At 35.7% G+C, this 17,860-nt stretch overlaps 1 protein-coding gene across 2 annotated transcripts in view; it reads right to left on the bottom strand.

Annotated features, from left to right (window-relative positions):
• Positions 1-2,136: 2,136 nt before the first annotated feature.
• PI15 (peptidase inhibitor 15) overlaps positions 2,137-17,860 on the bottom strand; it is a 28,058-nt gene continuing 12,334 nt past the window's right edge. For both annotated transcript variants that reach the window (XM_032869252.1, XM_032869251.1), the window contains exons 3-6: positions 7,559-7,677; positions 6,478-6,610; positions 6,243-6,358; positions 2,137-2,573 (exon numbers count right to left, since the gene is read on the bottom strand). In XM_032869252.1, coding sequence (XP_032725143.1) covers positions 2,438-2,573; positions 6,243-6,358; positions 6,478-6,610; positions 7,559-7,677 — 504 coding nt within the window. In that variant the 3' untranslated portion in view covers positions 2,137-2,437. The remainder of the gene's footprint in view (positions 2,574-6,242; positions 6,359-6,477; positions 6,611-7,558; positions 7,678-17,860) is intronic.

Raw genomic sequence — 17,860 nt, forward strand, 5'->3', positions numbered from 1 at the left:
TTAAATTGTTGCAATTCTACACTTTTTAGTTAATTCTAAATATATATTCACAGACACGTTTATTAAACATGTACTGCATTATAGGCACTCTATAAGAGTTGGGATGAGAATCAAACAGTTTCTGCCAAAGAGAAGCTCATAAAACTTAATTTTTTCCAATAAGTTTCACAACATTAATGATGCTTTTACTATTCATAAATTTGCTATTAATATGGTAACTTTAGTCTCATAGGAACTTCTGTGAAATATGTAGCAGATATCATTATTCTTTTTCAGAACTGAGAAAACAAGCCACACAAGCAATCCAGCAACAGGACTGGAACTGAGAACAGTCATCTTTGTTTAATAGTACTTTTGCTACTTCTAAGAAGAACTCTAGGGAAATGAAAGTTGGAAATACTTTGTAGAGAAAGCATGTAAACATCCCACTAATTAGCTTTCTCTCCAATTGCCCATAGCTAGATAAAAGTTAGACTGGGGCTTGAATCTTACTTACAACTACTTCTGCACTCCAGTTTAGTCTCCAAAACATTTATTTTTAATACAGTCTATGTATGTGCCCACAAAAGCAGAGTAGTATGATATCAAAAACTTTTGGTCACCACATTCAATTTGTAAAAAGGAATCAGACCAATTGTTTGTCATCATGCAAACCTAAAACTCCAGATGGTGGATTTTTCCCTCATTGACTGGATTTAATTGTCAACTTTCAGTGCCTCCGCCCTAAGAAACTGCAAATGTGTAGCGAATTTTAAACAAGTAGCTTCCTTCTGTTATTTGCACTCTGGAACTAACCCTGTTTGCTTATGCTGTAATTCTATGGAAGCATTATAGAACTTGTGAACACACACACACACACACACACACACACCATCATATAAGATGTCTCGACCCCGATGTTGAATTTTTCTAATAGCAAATTCCTGAAGGAGGAAACATTGCATTTCCAAAACCACATGAGTGAAATTGTCACAGTGACTTTGATTTGATTTCCACAATCCAACTTAATGGAGAACTGAAAAATTATTCTTCTATGTGGACACGGAATTAAGCTCTGCTAAGTAGTCCTTAGCAAATCACCTGAAGAGGGCCACTTTGCCAAACCCTAACCGTGCTGTGCATGCAGGATCTTTATGATGATTGGAGGGATGCTCACCAAACAATGATGTGAAGAGACTCAAGTGTCGTTGGCATCTCACGGGTCTCTGGCACCCTTCACCCTCTGCTGACAGGCCTCAGGATATACAAGACTCTCCGGATAAGCCCTTCTGAAGCTCTCACCTGTAATTTTTTGTGCAGTGACCTGATCTCTGTGACTTTTCATACCTGTCTCCTAAATCTTAATTCTCCTGGGCTTTGTCAGGTTTTTCAGCGTCTTGCCTTCTGCTTCCGAACTCACAACTACTTACTCTGGTACAGTAATCCCTGGGCAGTTCATTATGTTCAGTTTCTTTTAGTTCCAACTGGTGTAGCCACATTTTCATGCTAATCAGAAGCTTTTCATATTACACAGTGTTCTCATCACCTGCTTCACCTATAGGTGACCATTGTGGCATCTAGTTCCTCAAACTTACACTGACATCAGTTTGTTAAAAAACTGTAATTTTGCAGCAAAATCTTAAACCGCATTGTTTCCTGAATATTTTTTGTGAGCTTCTTGAAGGCAGGAACTGTATCTCATGATCTTTGCATTATCAGAACATAACTAACAGAGTGCCTTGCACATAGGAAGCACTCAACACATGATTACTCATTCAATAAAAGAGATTAAGCAAAATGCATGATGTAATACATAAGTTGAGCATATCCTTTGGTGAACCCAAATAAGACAAGATACCTCCAGAATAAAATCCTTGGTTGCTTAATTAAATTATTAAGCCCAGATATCACTGAATGTTACCTCGTAAATTATCACTCTGTAGGTATTATAGGAACGGGTGCTGAAGATGTCCCGCCACCTCATATATATTTTTAGAATAGTGTAATTTTAAATTTCCCTTAAGTTAACTACTGAATTACATTATTGCCTGTGTTACATCATCTATTACATGTCTGTGCATGTAAATATACATATATATGCATGTGTATATGTATATCTACATACACACACATGAAGTACAGGTCAAATATATATATTTTATTCCTCACAAATGTAACATCTCTCCTTTGGAAAGTAAGTTTTAGAACTGGATGTCTCAACTATGTCAATACTACATAGACACCATTTTAACTTGGGCTTAGAGGTCAGAAGATAGAAATGGATGTTTTGATTACCTCAAAGATGAAACAAACATACTAGACAAACACTAATTTATACAAGGAATAATAAAAGGAAAACAAGATTATTATAAAATATGTATAATATGTGCAAAACTCAATATATATATATGCCTATGAGTCCCAGAAAACATTCTGTTTCCTGGAGGAAAAGATAAGCTTATTTAAACCAGTATAGGTAGTTTGATGTTACTCCTGGAAAACAAAGATTATCAGTACAAGATCCTCCGTAACTTGGAGGGCAAGCAGAACATGGTACTCCTACTTTATAGGGTGCTTCTCCAATCCAATTGCCCCTAAAAGAAGAAAAAAAAAGTACAAAGATAACATTAGTGCTATATTAGTGCCCATTTAAAGAAATGTGCTTGTCCTTAAGCATATGTCTGCATGGATTGACATGTAATGATCTTTTTGAGAAGTTTGTCAGTTTAGAAAGGCAGTGAAAATTATATCCATTTTTTTTTCTTTCTTCTTTCTTTCTTTTTTAAGATTTCATTTATTTATTTGAGAGAGGGAGAGACGGGGAGTGAGCATGAGGTGGGGGAGGTGTGGCGCAAAGGGAGAGGGACCAGTAGATTCTCCAGGGAGCAGGGAGACCCAGGCTGGATCCCAGGACCCTGAGACTATGCCCTGAGCCCAAGGTAGACACTTAACCCACTGAGCCACCCAGGCATCCCTCCATTTCTTATTTATACAGTAACTTATTTTTCTATATATCTTACTTCTTAAATATTTCTCTCTGCAACACTTAGTATTATCTTAATTTACAGATAAGACGTGAGGCACTACAATGAATGATGACATAATTAGGCATCTGATGCCAGGCTCAATGCTCATTCAGTCACGACATCTGTTTCTGCCCTGTAACTGCCTTCTAGAGCACGTTGGCAGGACACACTCCCATTTCTAAACTCCTGCTAATGCTAAGGATGGTAATATATACATGCACTTACTATTTTCTGGGAGGCTTAGAAATGATGAGATGAGCAAGAAGTTGTCATGGTAAGAGATTAAGGGCTCAGGGAAGCAATTAAAGGTGATTTCAAAACCTTTACCTATGTGTAAACTCATAGCTTTTGTTTTTAGTAATACTATTTGTTTTTTGATAATGTTAAACACTGTGTTGTCAATCTTTTCATCTGTATTGATGGCCATGATCATAATAATACATCAAATTCATCACTTAGAATAGTCGGAAATAGCTACAATGTCTTACTGTTCAATTATGAGGGAGGAGGTAATAGATGTATTTTCAATAGCACGGTGATTAGCCCTAAAAATAGCAACATGGCCGCATTTTGAAGGAAACTGAATGGTCAGGAGGAAATTTGGTTGTCAGTAGTAAAAAAGTCAGGGTTGAAGATAAGACAACTGTAAGAAAGAAGCTAAAATATGAAACAGGTGGTTCTCACCTTTACAACCTGAAGAAGCCCAAACAGTGACTCTTAAAGTGAATCTACATAAAATATCTGCTGAAATCAGTCAGTTAAAAATTCAGGATTTGGGATGCCTGGGTGGCTCAGTGGGTGAAGCATCTGCCTTTGGCTCAGGTCATGATCCCAGGGTCCTGGGACTGAGTCCTGCATCTGGCTCCCTGCTCATCCCTCTCCCTCCACCTGCCCCTCCTGCTGCTTCTGCTCTCCCACACTCACTTTCTGCCTCTCAAATAAATAAATACACACATAAATAAAATCTTTATAAAAATTAAGGCTTTGATCTACAAAATATTTATGGAGGAAAAGTTACCTATAAAAATGAAATACATGCTGATTAGCGATTCATATAACAAAACGTCATCAGATTCCAAGAGCACCCACCTCCATTCAGTTTATTCTATACTCTGCCCTCTGGATAAGATTCCTTGAGTTTAATTTGGATGACACATGCTTACTCCAAAACACTCGAGGAGGCCCTTTCTCTTATGAGTGTAACTCACTCCTTTATCCTAATCTCTCCTATTCTATATTAATAATCTTATTTCCCTCTATATCTTTATCCAAAGCCCACAAGTGCATATGGGCCAGCCTATGCTCTTTTAATTTCATATTTTTCTATTTATTCTACATAACTTTTTGAAATTACACAGCACATATTTTTGGTAACATAAGCTTAGAAATACATTTTATTATGCGTCAAAAGTATTACGTATTACGTTACAAACTTTTACATAAATCACAGATTTTTACTGAATAGAGGACAATTACATTCAGAAGTAAATCTGTCAACCAATGAACTTATATTATTTATCCTTCCATTTTTTGTTCTATTCCATCTAATTAAAATTCCCTTCCCTCCCTCCCTCCCTCCCTCCACCTCTCTCTTTTTTCCCCCTAAAAAACAGACTTGAGATAACTTTATATTGGCATTGGAAAATTCACACTCAAATAACATTCAAGATTTTAAAACTTTTTTCATTGCCTTGGTTTCAAAATAATGGTTCTTTTTTACAACAAATTAAGCATTTTAACACAATATCTTAATCTCTCATTGAAAACAATCCGATATCCCATCAATAATAATATTAGAAAAGTCGAATCAATGTTTAAAAACAAAACAGCTAAACAAATGAAATAAAAATCTCTTTCACCATATGAGTACTACTTGGCCTATTTATGTCAAGAAGAAGGGTAAAGTCTTAATAGGAAAATATAAAGTATGAAACAGAAAATATCAAGCAAATGCACAGTTTCAATGTTTTTTGTAATGCAAACACATTCTACTTTCCAAACCTAATTATTCCAATAATTATGAAGGGGCACTATGGGGAAAATCGCTATTTTTCTAACTTTGCAAAAACACTGCCACTGGCATTTTACCATATAAATGAGTAATGCAGTTATTTGTGAAACATTTTCTCATTCCCTCCCCATATTGGCAAAGCTGGAGAAAATCTTTGTTTGGGACTTACTTTGGAAGACACCAAGAGTGTCATAAATCCTTTTCCACATTTTGCTATTTACTCCAAATGGGAACAGACTCATGTATAAATATTGGAACGTTTTATCGTCTCAAGAGTTATTGTTATCAGGAAGGCATTTTATCAAATGTTAACAAATGCTTATTTATGCTCATTTTATAAAGAATATTTATAAATATGGCTATGTTTTATAATCTTTGATCAATTTTCACAATACACTTTTATGTATGCCATAAAATATATATATAACTAATGAAAAAGTTGTTTTATTTTTCTTAGATTTATTTATTTGAGATAGAGGCAGAGAGAGTGTGCACACATGCATACAGGAGAGGGGGAGGGGCAGAGGTAGAGGGACAGAGCTAATCTCAAGCAGACTCCCTGCTGAGTGGAGTCCCACCCTGAGACCACGGCCTGACCTGAAATCAAGAGGGGGATTCTAACTCAACTGAGTCTCCCAGGCACCCCCAATGAGAAAATTCTAAATTTTCAATACTGAAACTTAAATCATGGCAAAGCTTTAATTTAAAAAGAAGTCACAGCATTTAAATTTTCCCTTCTGGCAGTGAATGACTCCTTAGCCATCTATAAAATTAGTAAACTACAATTTTTAGTTTTACTCTTAAAGGAAGAAGGACTCTGTTTTGCTTTCCCAGTGAAAAAAATAAGCCAACATTCTAGTACTGATAGCTGGGAATAGTGCAGTATTGATAAATTCCCTAAAAGATTCTTCTCTTTTTCTTTTTATAGAACAGTCAAAAGCCTGAAAGTACAGTATTTATTTTACAATTATTATGACTAAAAATGGGTGAAGGGAATTTAGTGAATTTCCATATCTCAAATTGTTTTGCTCACAATTTTAGCTGGAAATACCTATCTGTGAAAAATAACTGTTCATCTCATTATTTTTCAGGTATATGAGGTCACTGGAGATTTGAGGATTAGAGGCTATTATAATTAAATCTTATTCACATTAAAATAACTAGCAGACTGGAGATATTTAATATCATTAAAAGTTCCAAGAAGTAGAAGCCAGCCTAGGACTTACTTTGGGGCATAGTTGCATACCAGGTAAACTGCACGTCGCCACACAGCTCCCCAGACATTCATGTTTTGACAAGTATGAATTGCACATCCTACCCGATTGGAGGTGGCCCAAACCATCTGCAAAAATAACCAATACATCATTATTGAAGTTAAAGCTAAGAAAATGCATATTCCCCAAAAGAGTGAGAGCATTTTTGAAACTATGAATCAAAAATTAACAAGACCATTGAAATAACCTGTGTATAATGGGTGCACATGGGGCCAAAACATCTCATAGGACATCTGGGGTTGCAATCCTGAGGATATGGAAAAGCATAATCTTTCACCTCATCATACCATGGCTTGACCAACTGGAGAATAGAGCGATATCTAGATACCAAGAAAAAAAAAAAAAGAGAGAGAGAGAGAGAACTTAGAGTATAGCAGTCATAATTTATAGTGGACTCATATTAAGTTGTAAATTAATGGTTCTTTTTGCAGATTATTCATGATGATGCAGTAGCAAATCCATACCTCACAATTGCCACCATCACCTATTCCTCCAAGTAGGGCCAAGCTTGAAAAATGCCCAGGACTAAAGCAAGTGAGCCTATATTCGTTTAAGTATATTTCTGGTTGTTTCAAAAAGAAAAATGCAAATTTCAGGAATCTTCATCTTTATCCTGTTTTATATTGTTAAAAATTTCTCCACCAGAATTAAATATACAATTAAAAATTAGAAAAATAAATTGTAGTTGTGATACTAGAACTAAATGTGTTTTTTCCCTTAAACTTGATTCACTTTAATTTTAGTAATAGCACACCTGATTTTTCTCCTGTATATAGAAGAGAATGGGTCTTTGGAATCTTGGATGATGACATTCCTTGGTGGTGGAAAAGTTATCCTATCACTGGGAACAGACTTTCCCATAGTTGCACAGACATATATGAGTATAGATATATGCAACCATGGGAGAGTTTCATAGACAAGAATGGTTTCTGCCACACTGAAATAATTTTCCTGAGGTGGGAGAGTCAGGGTATAGGCTATTACATATGCCTAATCCTTTCAAAGATTCTATGACGTAAGCAAAGAATACAGGCTAAGAGAGGGTGTTCCAAGGGTGAAAGGGGAAACTGGTCTTATTAGGACCTTTTAACCAATTAAATAATCCTTGAAGACATCTGAAACAGTCCCAGGCCAAGCATCATTGCCTGACACATAGTGAGCACTCAATAAGTATTTGCTGATATTACTTGAAGGTGGTATCACTCCCCCTTGGGGTCCCTAAGTAATAAAATGTGTGGATAAACAGTATCAGTGAAACTGCTTCCTACCTTCCAGTTCGTACAGAAAGGTTTTGGCCCAAAAATCTCAGTAAATAAGAAGGTCCATGGTCCCAGATGCAAGTAGCTGCCCACGCCTCCGCAGATTTTGCAAGATTTTCATCCCAAACCTGTGAAGGGGAAAAAACCTTGAGCTTTACCAGTTTTGCCAGTAACTGACAAAAGTTAAGAGGAAGAAATGGTACTACTGTTTACTAAAGTTCTTTCAATTCTGGTTCCTTTGACTATTCTCACTAAAGAAAGCAAATTCAGACCATTGATATTAAAGGTTCTATAATGTAATATGATTATATCACAGAAAACATTACTGTTCTTACAGTGTCATCCAAATCTGAAGTCCAAAGATCAGTTTTAGTAATGGAGAGGCTAACAAAAATACCACATCCATCTAGATGTAGCTTGGGGACACATCATACTGACGACTGAATTTTTAATCCACCTGAGTCAACTGATTTTCCTAGAGGTCATCTTCATAACAATGAGGAGTGATGTTATTAATGTATCTTAAAAACTAATATCATCAAATTATTTATTCAAACTGATCTACCAAAATTAATAATGTCTAACATTATACCGCAATTTTTAAAGGTCAAACTATATTGTTGTGTAACGATTCCCAAGGAGCCTTCATATTTTACAACATTTGAATCTTTGGTAGTAATAATAATATGAGAACTAAATTTTAGTGTGTATGAACTAGAAACAAATTATGATCAAGAATAATTTGAACTATGCCACATAGGACTTCTATGAAACTATAGCATATTATAATTCAATTAATAAATTAAGAAAAATAGTAATTGTTCTCAAAAAAGGAAGTTGTTTAAATTGATAAGGGTGTTATTGATGTATAATAACTTTTATTTAATTGAAAAAAACTGTGGGACAAAATTTGAATGAGCCTTAGATTTAATAGATATTTATATTAGTTACCAAATAGATTGATATTTTCATTTCTAAAGCTGTATGGGGAAATGAAAGCAAGAATTTGTGGACCTGCCAATTATAAATCAACCTAAAATGGTAATCTATTTTATAAGATGCTTCTAGGCACAAAAACACAAAATAGAGAATATTTATAATTCTTGTAAATCAATATACAAAAAATGCATTCAAACATTTTCCCTAGTAAAAATATAATTTAGTAAAATATTTTTCTTCTCTGTGGAATGGTTTTAATTGAAGTTGATAGTTTGTATCATGACATTATTTCCTAAGTTATTTAAATATTTAAATATTATTCTAGTTCTCTGAAAAAAATTTGTCTGAATTTTGACTAGATAGTAGCATATGTTAGAAGGTAAGAACTTACATGAAAAAATAAGTGTCAATTTTATAATTACTCAAATTCACATGGAGCTCCCCATAGGAAAGTATATAGATGTTCTTCTACTGATCATTATTTTTCTGTTTTTCATAGTCTCCCTTATTTTATCATTCTTTGATGACTTTATCCTTCACCAGGTTGTATGGAGTTAAGTAAGACTCACCTACATTAGGGCTGATGGTCATGAGTTCACTTTGAGTTATAAGCTTTCAAGAAACTCATGAGACTGCTTGACTAGGACACTGAGAGGCTTAATTTTCCACAAGGGTGATGGGATACATATATTTAGTTAAGATAACAATGTATTTAAGGGAAGAGAACTTATTTTAGTGACTTTGAAATAAAACAGGCAAAAATCAAAATAATAGATGAACTTTTCCAGAGACACTTTCATCCCATGAAGCCACCTTCAATAGAAATTTGTTAGTTACTCCGAAGTTGTTTTAAATTAGGAAAGCAATGTCATCTTACATATACTTATCTAGAATTACATTAAGGTAAACATAAGGTTTGAATAAAATTAGAAGTATTTAGAAGAATCTGGAGCAATTCTATAGTGACAATGGCCACATCTTTTTTTTTTTTTAAAGATTTTATTTATTTATTTGACAGAGAGAGATCACAAGTAGGCAGAGAGGTAGGTAGAGAGAGAGGAAGGGAAGCAGGCTCCCTGCTGAGCAGAGAGCCCGATGCGGGGCTCCATCCCAGGACCCTGAGATCGTGACCTGAGCCGAAGGCAGTGGCTTAACCCACTGAGCCACCCAGGCGCCCCAACAATGGCCACATCTTAAGGAGCTATAACAAGACACACTTTTCTTAGTTACCCAGAATATCATTTTCCAATTTTGAGGATTAAATTAATGTGGCAAAACATTACTTAATGCCATTTTAGTCAGTGAGCAATCAATGTTATATACAGTATCAAAAATTGAAAACACTCTATCATGAGAGATTTTGTACTACAGTTTTCACAGTTACTTAGGTCAGACATAAGTTTTAGGAATTATTATTTCAAACTCCTCCTTTGTCTTATCTGTAAAAATTTGGGCAAAGTTTATCAACAGTACAAAATAAATTTATAATTAAAGTCAGAATATCTAAGGACTTGAATTAACTTTTAAAAACATTGGTGTGCCTGGGTAGCTCCGTCATTTGAACATAGGACTCTTGATTTCAGCTCAGGTCACGATCTCAGGGTCTTGAGATCAAACTCCAAGTCAGGCTCCACACTCAATGGGGAGTCTGCTTGTTTCTCTCTCTCTCTTGCTCTCCCCTTCTTCCCCACTCTCTTTCTATCCTTCTCTCATAAGTAAATAAATAAATAAACAAACAAATAAATAAAGTCTTTATAAAAAAGTATTTGTTTGGCTGATAGTGGATTTATCTAGTATTTATTCTTTTGAAGTTTTCTCAATGAAATATGGATTACAGTTCACTGAAGTACCAAATAGCATAATTAATTCACAAAGGAATTCCAGATGGCATGGCATCAAAAAATTATGTCCCCTGATGGGCTCTTAATTAATTGTAATCACTTGGGGAAAAATGCATCTAAGTATTATTTACATATTGAACTACAATGTATACTCAGATCAAGAACTGCTAAGAACACTATCTTATAGTCTTATCCTAAAATATAAGCACAGCATGGCACAGATAACACTGACCTGAAAATAAAAATCTTGTGTTCTAACCCTACTTATGCTACTAAGATCGACTATGACTGAAGACATGTCAATTATTTTCTCCCACTTACCTCATCTGTAAAATAAGATTGGATGAGGTCATTTCTAGCGTACCTTTCCTCTCCACTTCTCATGATTTAATATACCTGAGCAGCACCAGCATCAAAGCCAGTAAGATGTATGTTACATTGGTCTACAACTTGCTCAATTCTAGCCCTTTCCATTCCACAGAGAGGATAAAAGCAGATTCTTTTCAAAATAATTAACAATATTTAAAGCTGTTAAGAATTTAGAAGTAATTTAGCTTGTATAAGTCTATCTTTATACTCATTCATATATTTTAAAACTTAATATTTTAGGGGCACCTGGGTGGCTCAGTCATTAACCGTCTGTCTTTGGCTCGGGTCATGATCCCAGGGTCCCGGGATCCAACCCTGCATCGGGTTCCCTGCTCGGCGGGAAGCCTGCTTCTCCCTCTCCCACTCCCCCTCCTTTTGTTTCCTCTCTCAATGTGTCTTTCTCTGTCAAATAGATAAATTAAAAAATCTTTAAAAAAAAATAAACTTTATATTTTATATATCAGAAAGACAAACCATTTATCATACATATATAAGATATAGATGGATAGATTGATATAGAGTTGTATTTAGATCTCAATCTGTATTTATCTGAAATATTTCCACTCAAAACATCAGTTTGGATATACAGATGAATCCTTTATGTATGGCTAAAAGCATTTTTACTTTATTAAAATGTTGGTCACAAACCAACCAATTGGGGGGGAAAAAAAAAGATGAACCACAAAGTTCATTCCCAAAAAATATCTTACATGTACAAACCTTATTAACCATGATAAGAGATTTTGATTAAGAAGACAATGTATTTAGTGTTACTGATGCCTACATTTTTAGGCATGAGTTTCTATGTATAAATATTACAATAAAAATTTTGGGGAAGATGGTTATGGAGGAGAAGGGATAACCACTTTCTTCTCTCTCCATGTTTACTTTTAAGGAACTGAGGGGAGGGATTTCTGCCTGTCTCTATGTTCCTGAAGGAAGATGCTAGAGAGACTGATAGGCATGGCCTTGATCCTACCCCCCCCAGAGAGCTGGTCATTTTGACTCCCCTGGGGAGACATGGTCCATTGACCTTTGATACCCACTGCAGGAGAAGTCAAAGGGGCTATCCTTTTTCTTGCCTCTTTGTCCTCAAATAAGACTCACACTCATTCTATAGAGGGGAAGATCCACCTTGAGTAGGGAGCTCTGAAATTTAGGAATTACATCAATCACGTCAACTGGTGAAGTTAAGATCTACGTTTGCTATCTGTCTTTCTTCCTTGGTTACAACTTCCTGGAGAAAATGGGTATATTATTTATCCCCTTAAGATCCAGTGGTATTTAAATTTATTAATATGATGAGAGGTCTTTGAGGTTTGAAAATAGCAAGCAACAATAACTTTATTTAATAACAGTAGGAGATTTCAACAAAAAAATTGTGGCTATAGGGAGTGGCCCAGTGTGATCTTCTTTTTCCTAACCAGAATCTCTAAATTGTAGTGAATGTGGCCAAGTGCAACCATGTGAAAGAATTCTTACAACTTATGAAATTCAGGAAATGAAGATGTAAATTGCTTAAGCATTTAACTTAGCATATACATTTCTGGATGCTTGATGGGTAATATATCTGCTGAATTTTTCTAAGTATGTGCAGCATTTATTTGAAATTATTTTATTTTTTAAAAGATTTTATTTATTTATTTGACAGAAAGACAGAGAGAAGAGCAAAGCAGGGAGACCAATGTGGGACTCGATCCCAGCACCTAGGGATCATGATCAGAGCCTAAGGCAGACACCAAACTGACTCAGCCACCCAGGCAATTAGAAATAATTTTAATATCGGATCCTACAAATATAGCAACAGAAAAGGGCACACATGTGCATTCTATGGAATGCCTAGTAAATATGTAACATACTATTTGTTACCTTTTGTTGGAAAAACTAGATATCTGATACTTAGATTTTATTCAACCAGGTTGAACATCCTGTTATTTTTGGGTTTTGCCCTTCTAAATAGGTAAGATGAGTTCACAATAAATTAAGTTGTAAACACTTAAAATTTGATCTTGCCTCCTAGAAGTGAGGCAAAAATTAAGAATATTATGCATGGAGGCACCTGGGTGGCTCAGTCGGTTAAGCATCTGTCTTTGGCTCAGGTTATAATCCCAGGGTTCTGGGATTGAGTCCCACATGGGGCTCCCTGCTCAGCGGAGAGCCTGCTTTTCCCTCTACCTCTGCCTGCTGCTCTGCCTACTTATGCTCTCTCTCTCTATCTCTCTGTTGGAGAAATAAATGAATAAAATCTTTTTAAAAAAGAGTATTATGCATGGGTACCCAAAAACATTTACAGGACACACTAGAACTTAGATATTATGATTAAATTAGTTCACAAAGTAAAGATGGCTTAAAACAGTGTGAGGTGTGTCCTATTGCTCCAAATGATTTTCTTCCTATCCTTGTTGTTAGAGCCATTTAGTTGGGCGGCTTATAAAAGGACTGCTTTATCTTTGTACTAAAATATTCATCATGAACTATTCTACTTGTAAATAAAAGTTAGCATCTTGTCTGTGGCAACCACATAGTTGGACTAAGCCCTGAGAGATATCCCAAATTCAAACTGATGTCATTTAAATATCTGCAAGAGTTGTGGATCCAGAAATAGGAGGGGTATGAAAAGAATGTAGATTCTCATCAAGTTTAGAAGTCTTTAGAACTTGAGCCAAAGAAATACCAAATCAAATCAAAGAATGTTGCAGTATGGGAGAAGTTTGCTGACTTTCATAAACAGACAGAAGAATTAAATAGTGATATGATCCAGCCAGGGATAAGGTTCTTTTGCCAGCCATCCGTGAGTTTTGGTATCCACAACACAGTGACAGCCAGAATCGTGAAGCACATTGACATCTGAAGTACCCATCCCAGTCAACATCTTGGACAAGAAGTGTACTCAGACTAGAAGGCATCCCTAAAAATTACTTGGGAATACATCCTCACATCTTTGACATTGTTTGAAATGAAATAGTGCTTTTTAAAAAATGGGTAAGATCTTTTAATTCCACACATAAGATTTAAATGTAGGAATGTTTGAAAGAATCAAATTTAAGGTATTAGGAAAGAATTTCTGGCTAAGGAACCTGTGTGTACTTGATATTAAAAATCTGTAATGGTTAAGAAAATGTGCCTATGAAAGCAACAGGTTAGCCTTGTAATTTCAACATAAATATATCAGTGAGTAATTATTTAACTTGTGATTTTAAGTTGAAAAATACAAGAAAAATCTTAAATTTTTAAAATAGTACTGCACAATTTAAAACTGAAGAGTCACTGTATGTCTTAGACTTTTAAGATCCGTTAAGGGGAACCTGGGTGGCTCAGTTGGTTGAATGTCTTCCTCCTGCTCAGGTCATAGGGTCGAGCTCTGTGCCAGGCTCCCTACTCAGCAGGAAGCCTGCTTTTCCCTCTTCTCCTGCCCCCCACCCTGCTCATGCTGTTTCGCCCTATCTTTCTCTCTCTCTCAAATAAGTAAATATTTTTTAAAAAGATACTTAAATGTATGAAAATCATTTTCAATAAATCAATTGAAATACTTTTAAAACCCAGATAAATTAAATGTGTACATGCAGCTTAGGAAATTTAATTAATTAAATCTGCTGGTAATAAATATTAAATAAATGTATCTGTCAGAATCCTAGATTTATAAATAGGACAAAAGATTAATGAATTGTGGCTAAATTAAGGAAGAACCAGGAATATTAATTTTGGCCTCTTGAAAAAATCTATTCTGCTCATGGATACTATCTTTGAAGACATAAAATGCTAAAAATAAAAATGTCACACTTGAATTTTCAGAGACGCATTTCTAAATTGGTTGTTGTCATAGATACTATGGTGACAATGCCATTGGAGAGAGTTTGGCATGTCCCATAGTTATGTTGCCATTTCTTGTATATTTTGAAAAAATGTAAAGTTAATTTAGACAGACATGCTTTGAGGTTTTAAAGAAATAACTTATCTAAAACTGTTTGATCTTTTCCTAGGTTAGTCAAATTGGAAAAGGGATACTGGCTTACGAAAGTGAGAAAGAACCATTACAAAGAAGTTAAGTGATGATAAAATTATTTCCTCTGAGGGCAGCCAAAAGCTTTTAAAAAGCTTCACATGCATGATTGTGGTTCTGATTTGAAATTGGTTGGTTTTTCCCTGTTAGGTAGAAAAGGTTGTGAAATGGCCCATAAAGGACACTGAAAGTGGAATATAGAGACCCAGTGTTAAACCAGGCAGGAGGGTAGAAATGAGCTTTGGTAAGACTACAGAGGGATGGGTTGAGGTCTGGTGGGGTGGGGCAGAAAAAGAGAAAATGCCTTCTTATGGCAAATTCTGGGCATTAGTTAAACTAATGAAACTTTATACTTTATAGTTTATATACTTTATAGAAGTAGTTAGAGGAACTTGATTAAAAAAATTCCCTCAACCCTCAAAAATAACTGCAAAATATGGGAACACATTACATTACAAAATACCAAAGTAAGGTCTGAAGCTTTTTTTTTTTTTAATGCTTAAAAAAAGCATTTTTTTAAGGGGGGTGGCTCAGTGGGTTAAGGCCTCTGCCTTTGGCTCGGGTCATGATCCCAGTGTCCTGGGATCGAGCCCCGCGTTGGGCTCTCTGCTCAGCGGGGAGCCTGCTCCCACCCCCCTTTCTCTGCCTACTTGTGATCTCGCTCTCTCTCAAATACATAAATAAAATCTTTTTAAAAAATGCTTAAAAGATGATAATGAAGACTTCCTTCAGGTAAAATGAGAACTACCTTTTATGCAGGTGGGAGAGGAAAATTTCTATAAAGAGATGATGTAAAGTGGACTCTTTTTTTTTTTTTAAGAAAGGATCATTGCCAATGACATAAATTTATTAACAAGAAACTAAAAAAGGCTTCTCTTGACCCCTTTTCATCTTCCAATCAATCCATCATTCTCTCCTTTCTCTTGCAATAAAATTCCCTGAGAGTTGTCTTAACTGAGAATTCCCAGTTTCTCCTCCTCCCTTCTCTCCTGAGTCCACACCTGCACACTCCCACCCCACCTCCACTGCACCCAAGCTGCTCTTATCAATGTCATCAGTGGTCATTTTTTGGTCACCATTTTACTTGTTCTAGCGGTAGTGTTTGGAATACCTGACCACCTACTCTTCCTGCACACACCCCATCTCTTGGTTTCAGGACCCTACACTTGCCTTGATTTCTTCTGGTGACTGCTTCTCCTTATGCATGCTGACTCCTCCTCATTTCTCCAATCTCTGTGTGCTGGAGGGTTCTCAGGACTCAGGCCACATCTATTTCTCTTTTTCTCCCCCTTTGGTTCATCTATATTCAAGGCTTAAGAAATCTCATCTAATCTCACAGATTGAAATACCATTTATATGCTGGTGGTATGGTTGCACATTTTACGTCCAGTAGTCGAATTCCAGACTACTTTAACCACCTTACTACTTTAAGTCTCTACTCAGCATACCATAAACTGAGCTCCAGAGAGTCACAACCCCACTCCACTTCCTAGCCCCTCACCAGCTACTCCTGTAGTGTTCCTTCTACCAGTAAATGGCATTGCCCATCTTCTCATTCAGGGATCACCAAATCTGTCCTGTTACATTGTTACATTGTCTATCGCTGCTGTTGTGCTATAAAAGCAGAGCTGAGTGGTTGCAACATACGCCATATTTACTACTTGATCCTTTACCAAAGAAATTTACCAACTGCTGTTGTAGCTGCTCAGGCCAAAAATCTAAGTGGACATCTTTTCTCTTTCTTTGCTTCATAATCTTAATCTGTTCCATCAACAATTCTTGTTGCTCTTCACTTCAAAATACTGTACATTCAGAATACAACCAACTGCTCATCACTGTTATTGCTAATCACCTCAGTCAAAGCCAACTTAATTTGTTATCTGGGTTACTGCAAGAAACTCCGAACTGAAGAAATGCTTCGTATCCTTGAAACCTTAATATATAAATTAATGAGGGTATGGATAAAAGATAATACATTCAGAATTTGAAGTAAGAGTACTTAAATACGACTGGCGTTTAGGAAAGAAAGTTCCAGTGCTTTAAATCTATGTATGGCTAAATCTGCACTGTGAAATTGTACTTGATTTAAGTGCTTTGAAAATAGTAGAGCTCTGTATAAATATAGTCGTATTCAAATGACTGTGTTGGGGGGATGGTCTAGTAAGGAAAATGAATAAAGTACTATTGATTGTAAGATGGCAAATTTGCATGTCCAGAGGACAGTTACATGGGGAAAAAATAGACTCAGAAATGAACAAATCTGCCCCACCCAAAGAAGCTACTCCTCTCTAACCAATTGCTGACAAGTAGGAAGTGGGCTTAATGGCTCTAGAACTTTCCCCTCTTGAGGATAATCTGCAAATACAGATGTATATGTAAAATGTATCAACATTAACATTTGACAAATGATTTTTAAAAATGTAAAATTCTGTACAGTACCACGCAGAGCAAATTAAATATGCCCACTAATTAGAATGGTTGATGGACTTACAGTTTATGAATTCTTACGTAAGGTATCATTTTTATAATTACATTCACATGGATGTGGCATCTTCCTTCCTAATACCCATGGATGGTGGCAGGAAAGTGTCCCTGGAGCCACATTTGCCCCAAACCTCCTATAGCAGACTTACCACACATGGGCTGCTGTTTTGTCTTCAACAATGGAAAATGCAAGAAACACATATTTTCAGATTAACCAATAGGACCCCAGGTAATGCATTCATCTAGACAGCCAGTAAATGAATATTCATTGGGAGGCATTGGGTACTGTGAATTCTACAGTCAGTTGGGCAAACATGGACTTTATCTTAAAGTTTAGGGAAAAGACAGATAACAAAAAACACTACCAAACAAATAAATGAATAATTGCCAACTGTAATACATCACATAAATACATTATTATATAACAAATTATACATATACACAATGTATGTAATACATTATTACATATTACAATATTAAAAAGCTCCAGAAGAATCATGTGCTACTTAAAAGTTTGCTTCTTTTAAAGTTTCCTTAGCCAATCAAGTATATTCCCAAGTGAACATGATTTCATGTTGCAGACCCAGAGGGCCCACATGATATTTTGTGAAACCAGGTGTGGAATAATTTCAAGTGAAATTTTGTGATAGTGTAGAATTACCACTGGGATAATTTTTC

This window comes from Lontra canadensis, unplaced genomic scaffold (genome assembly GCF_010015895.1).
Source record: "Lontra canadensis isolate GAN:19392208 unplaced genomic scaffold, GSC_riverotter_1.0 scaffold37, whole genome shotgun sequence".
In the NCBI taxonomy this organism is placed as follows: domain Eukaryota; kingdom Metazoa; phylum Chordata; class Mammalia; order Carnivora; family Mustelidae; genus Lontra; species Lontra canadensis.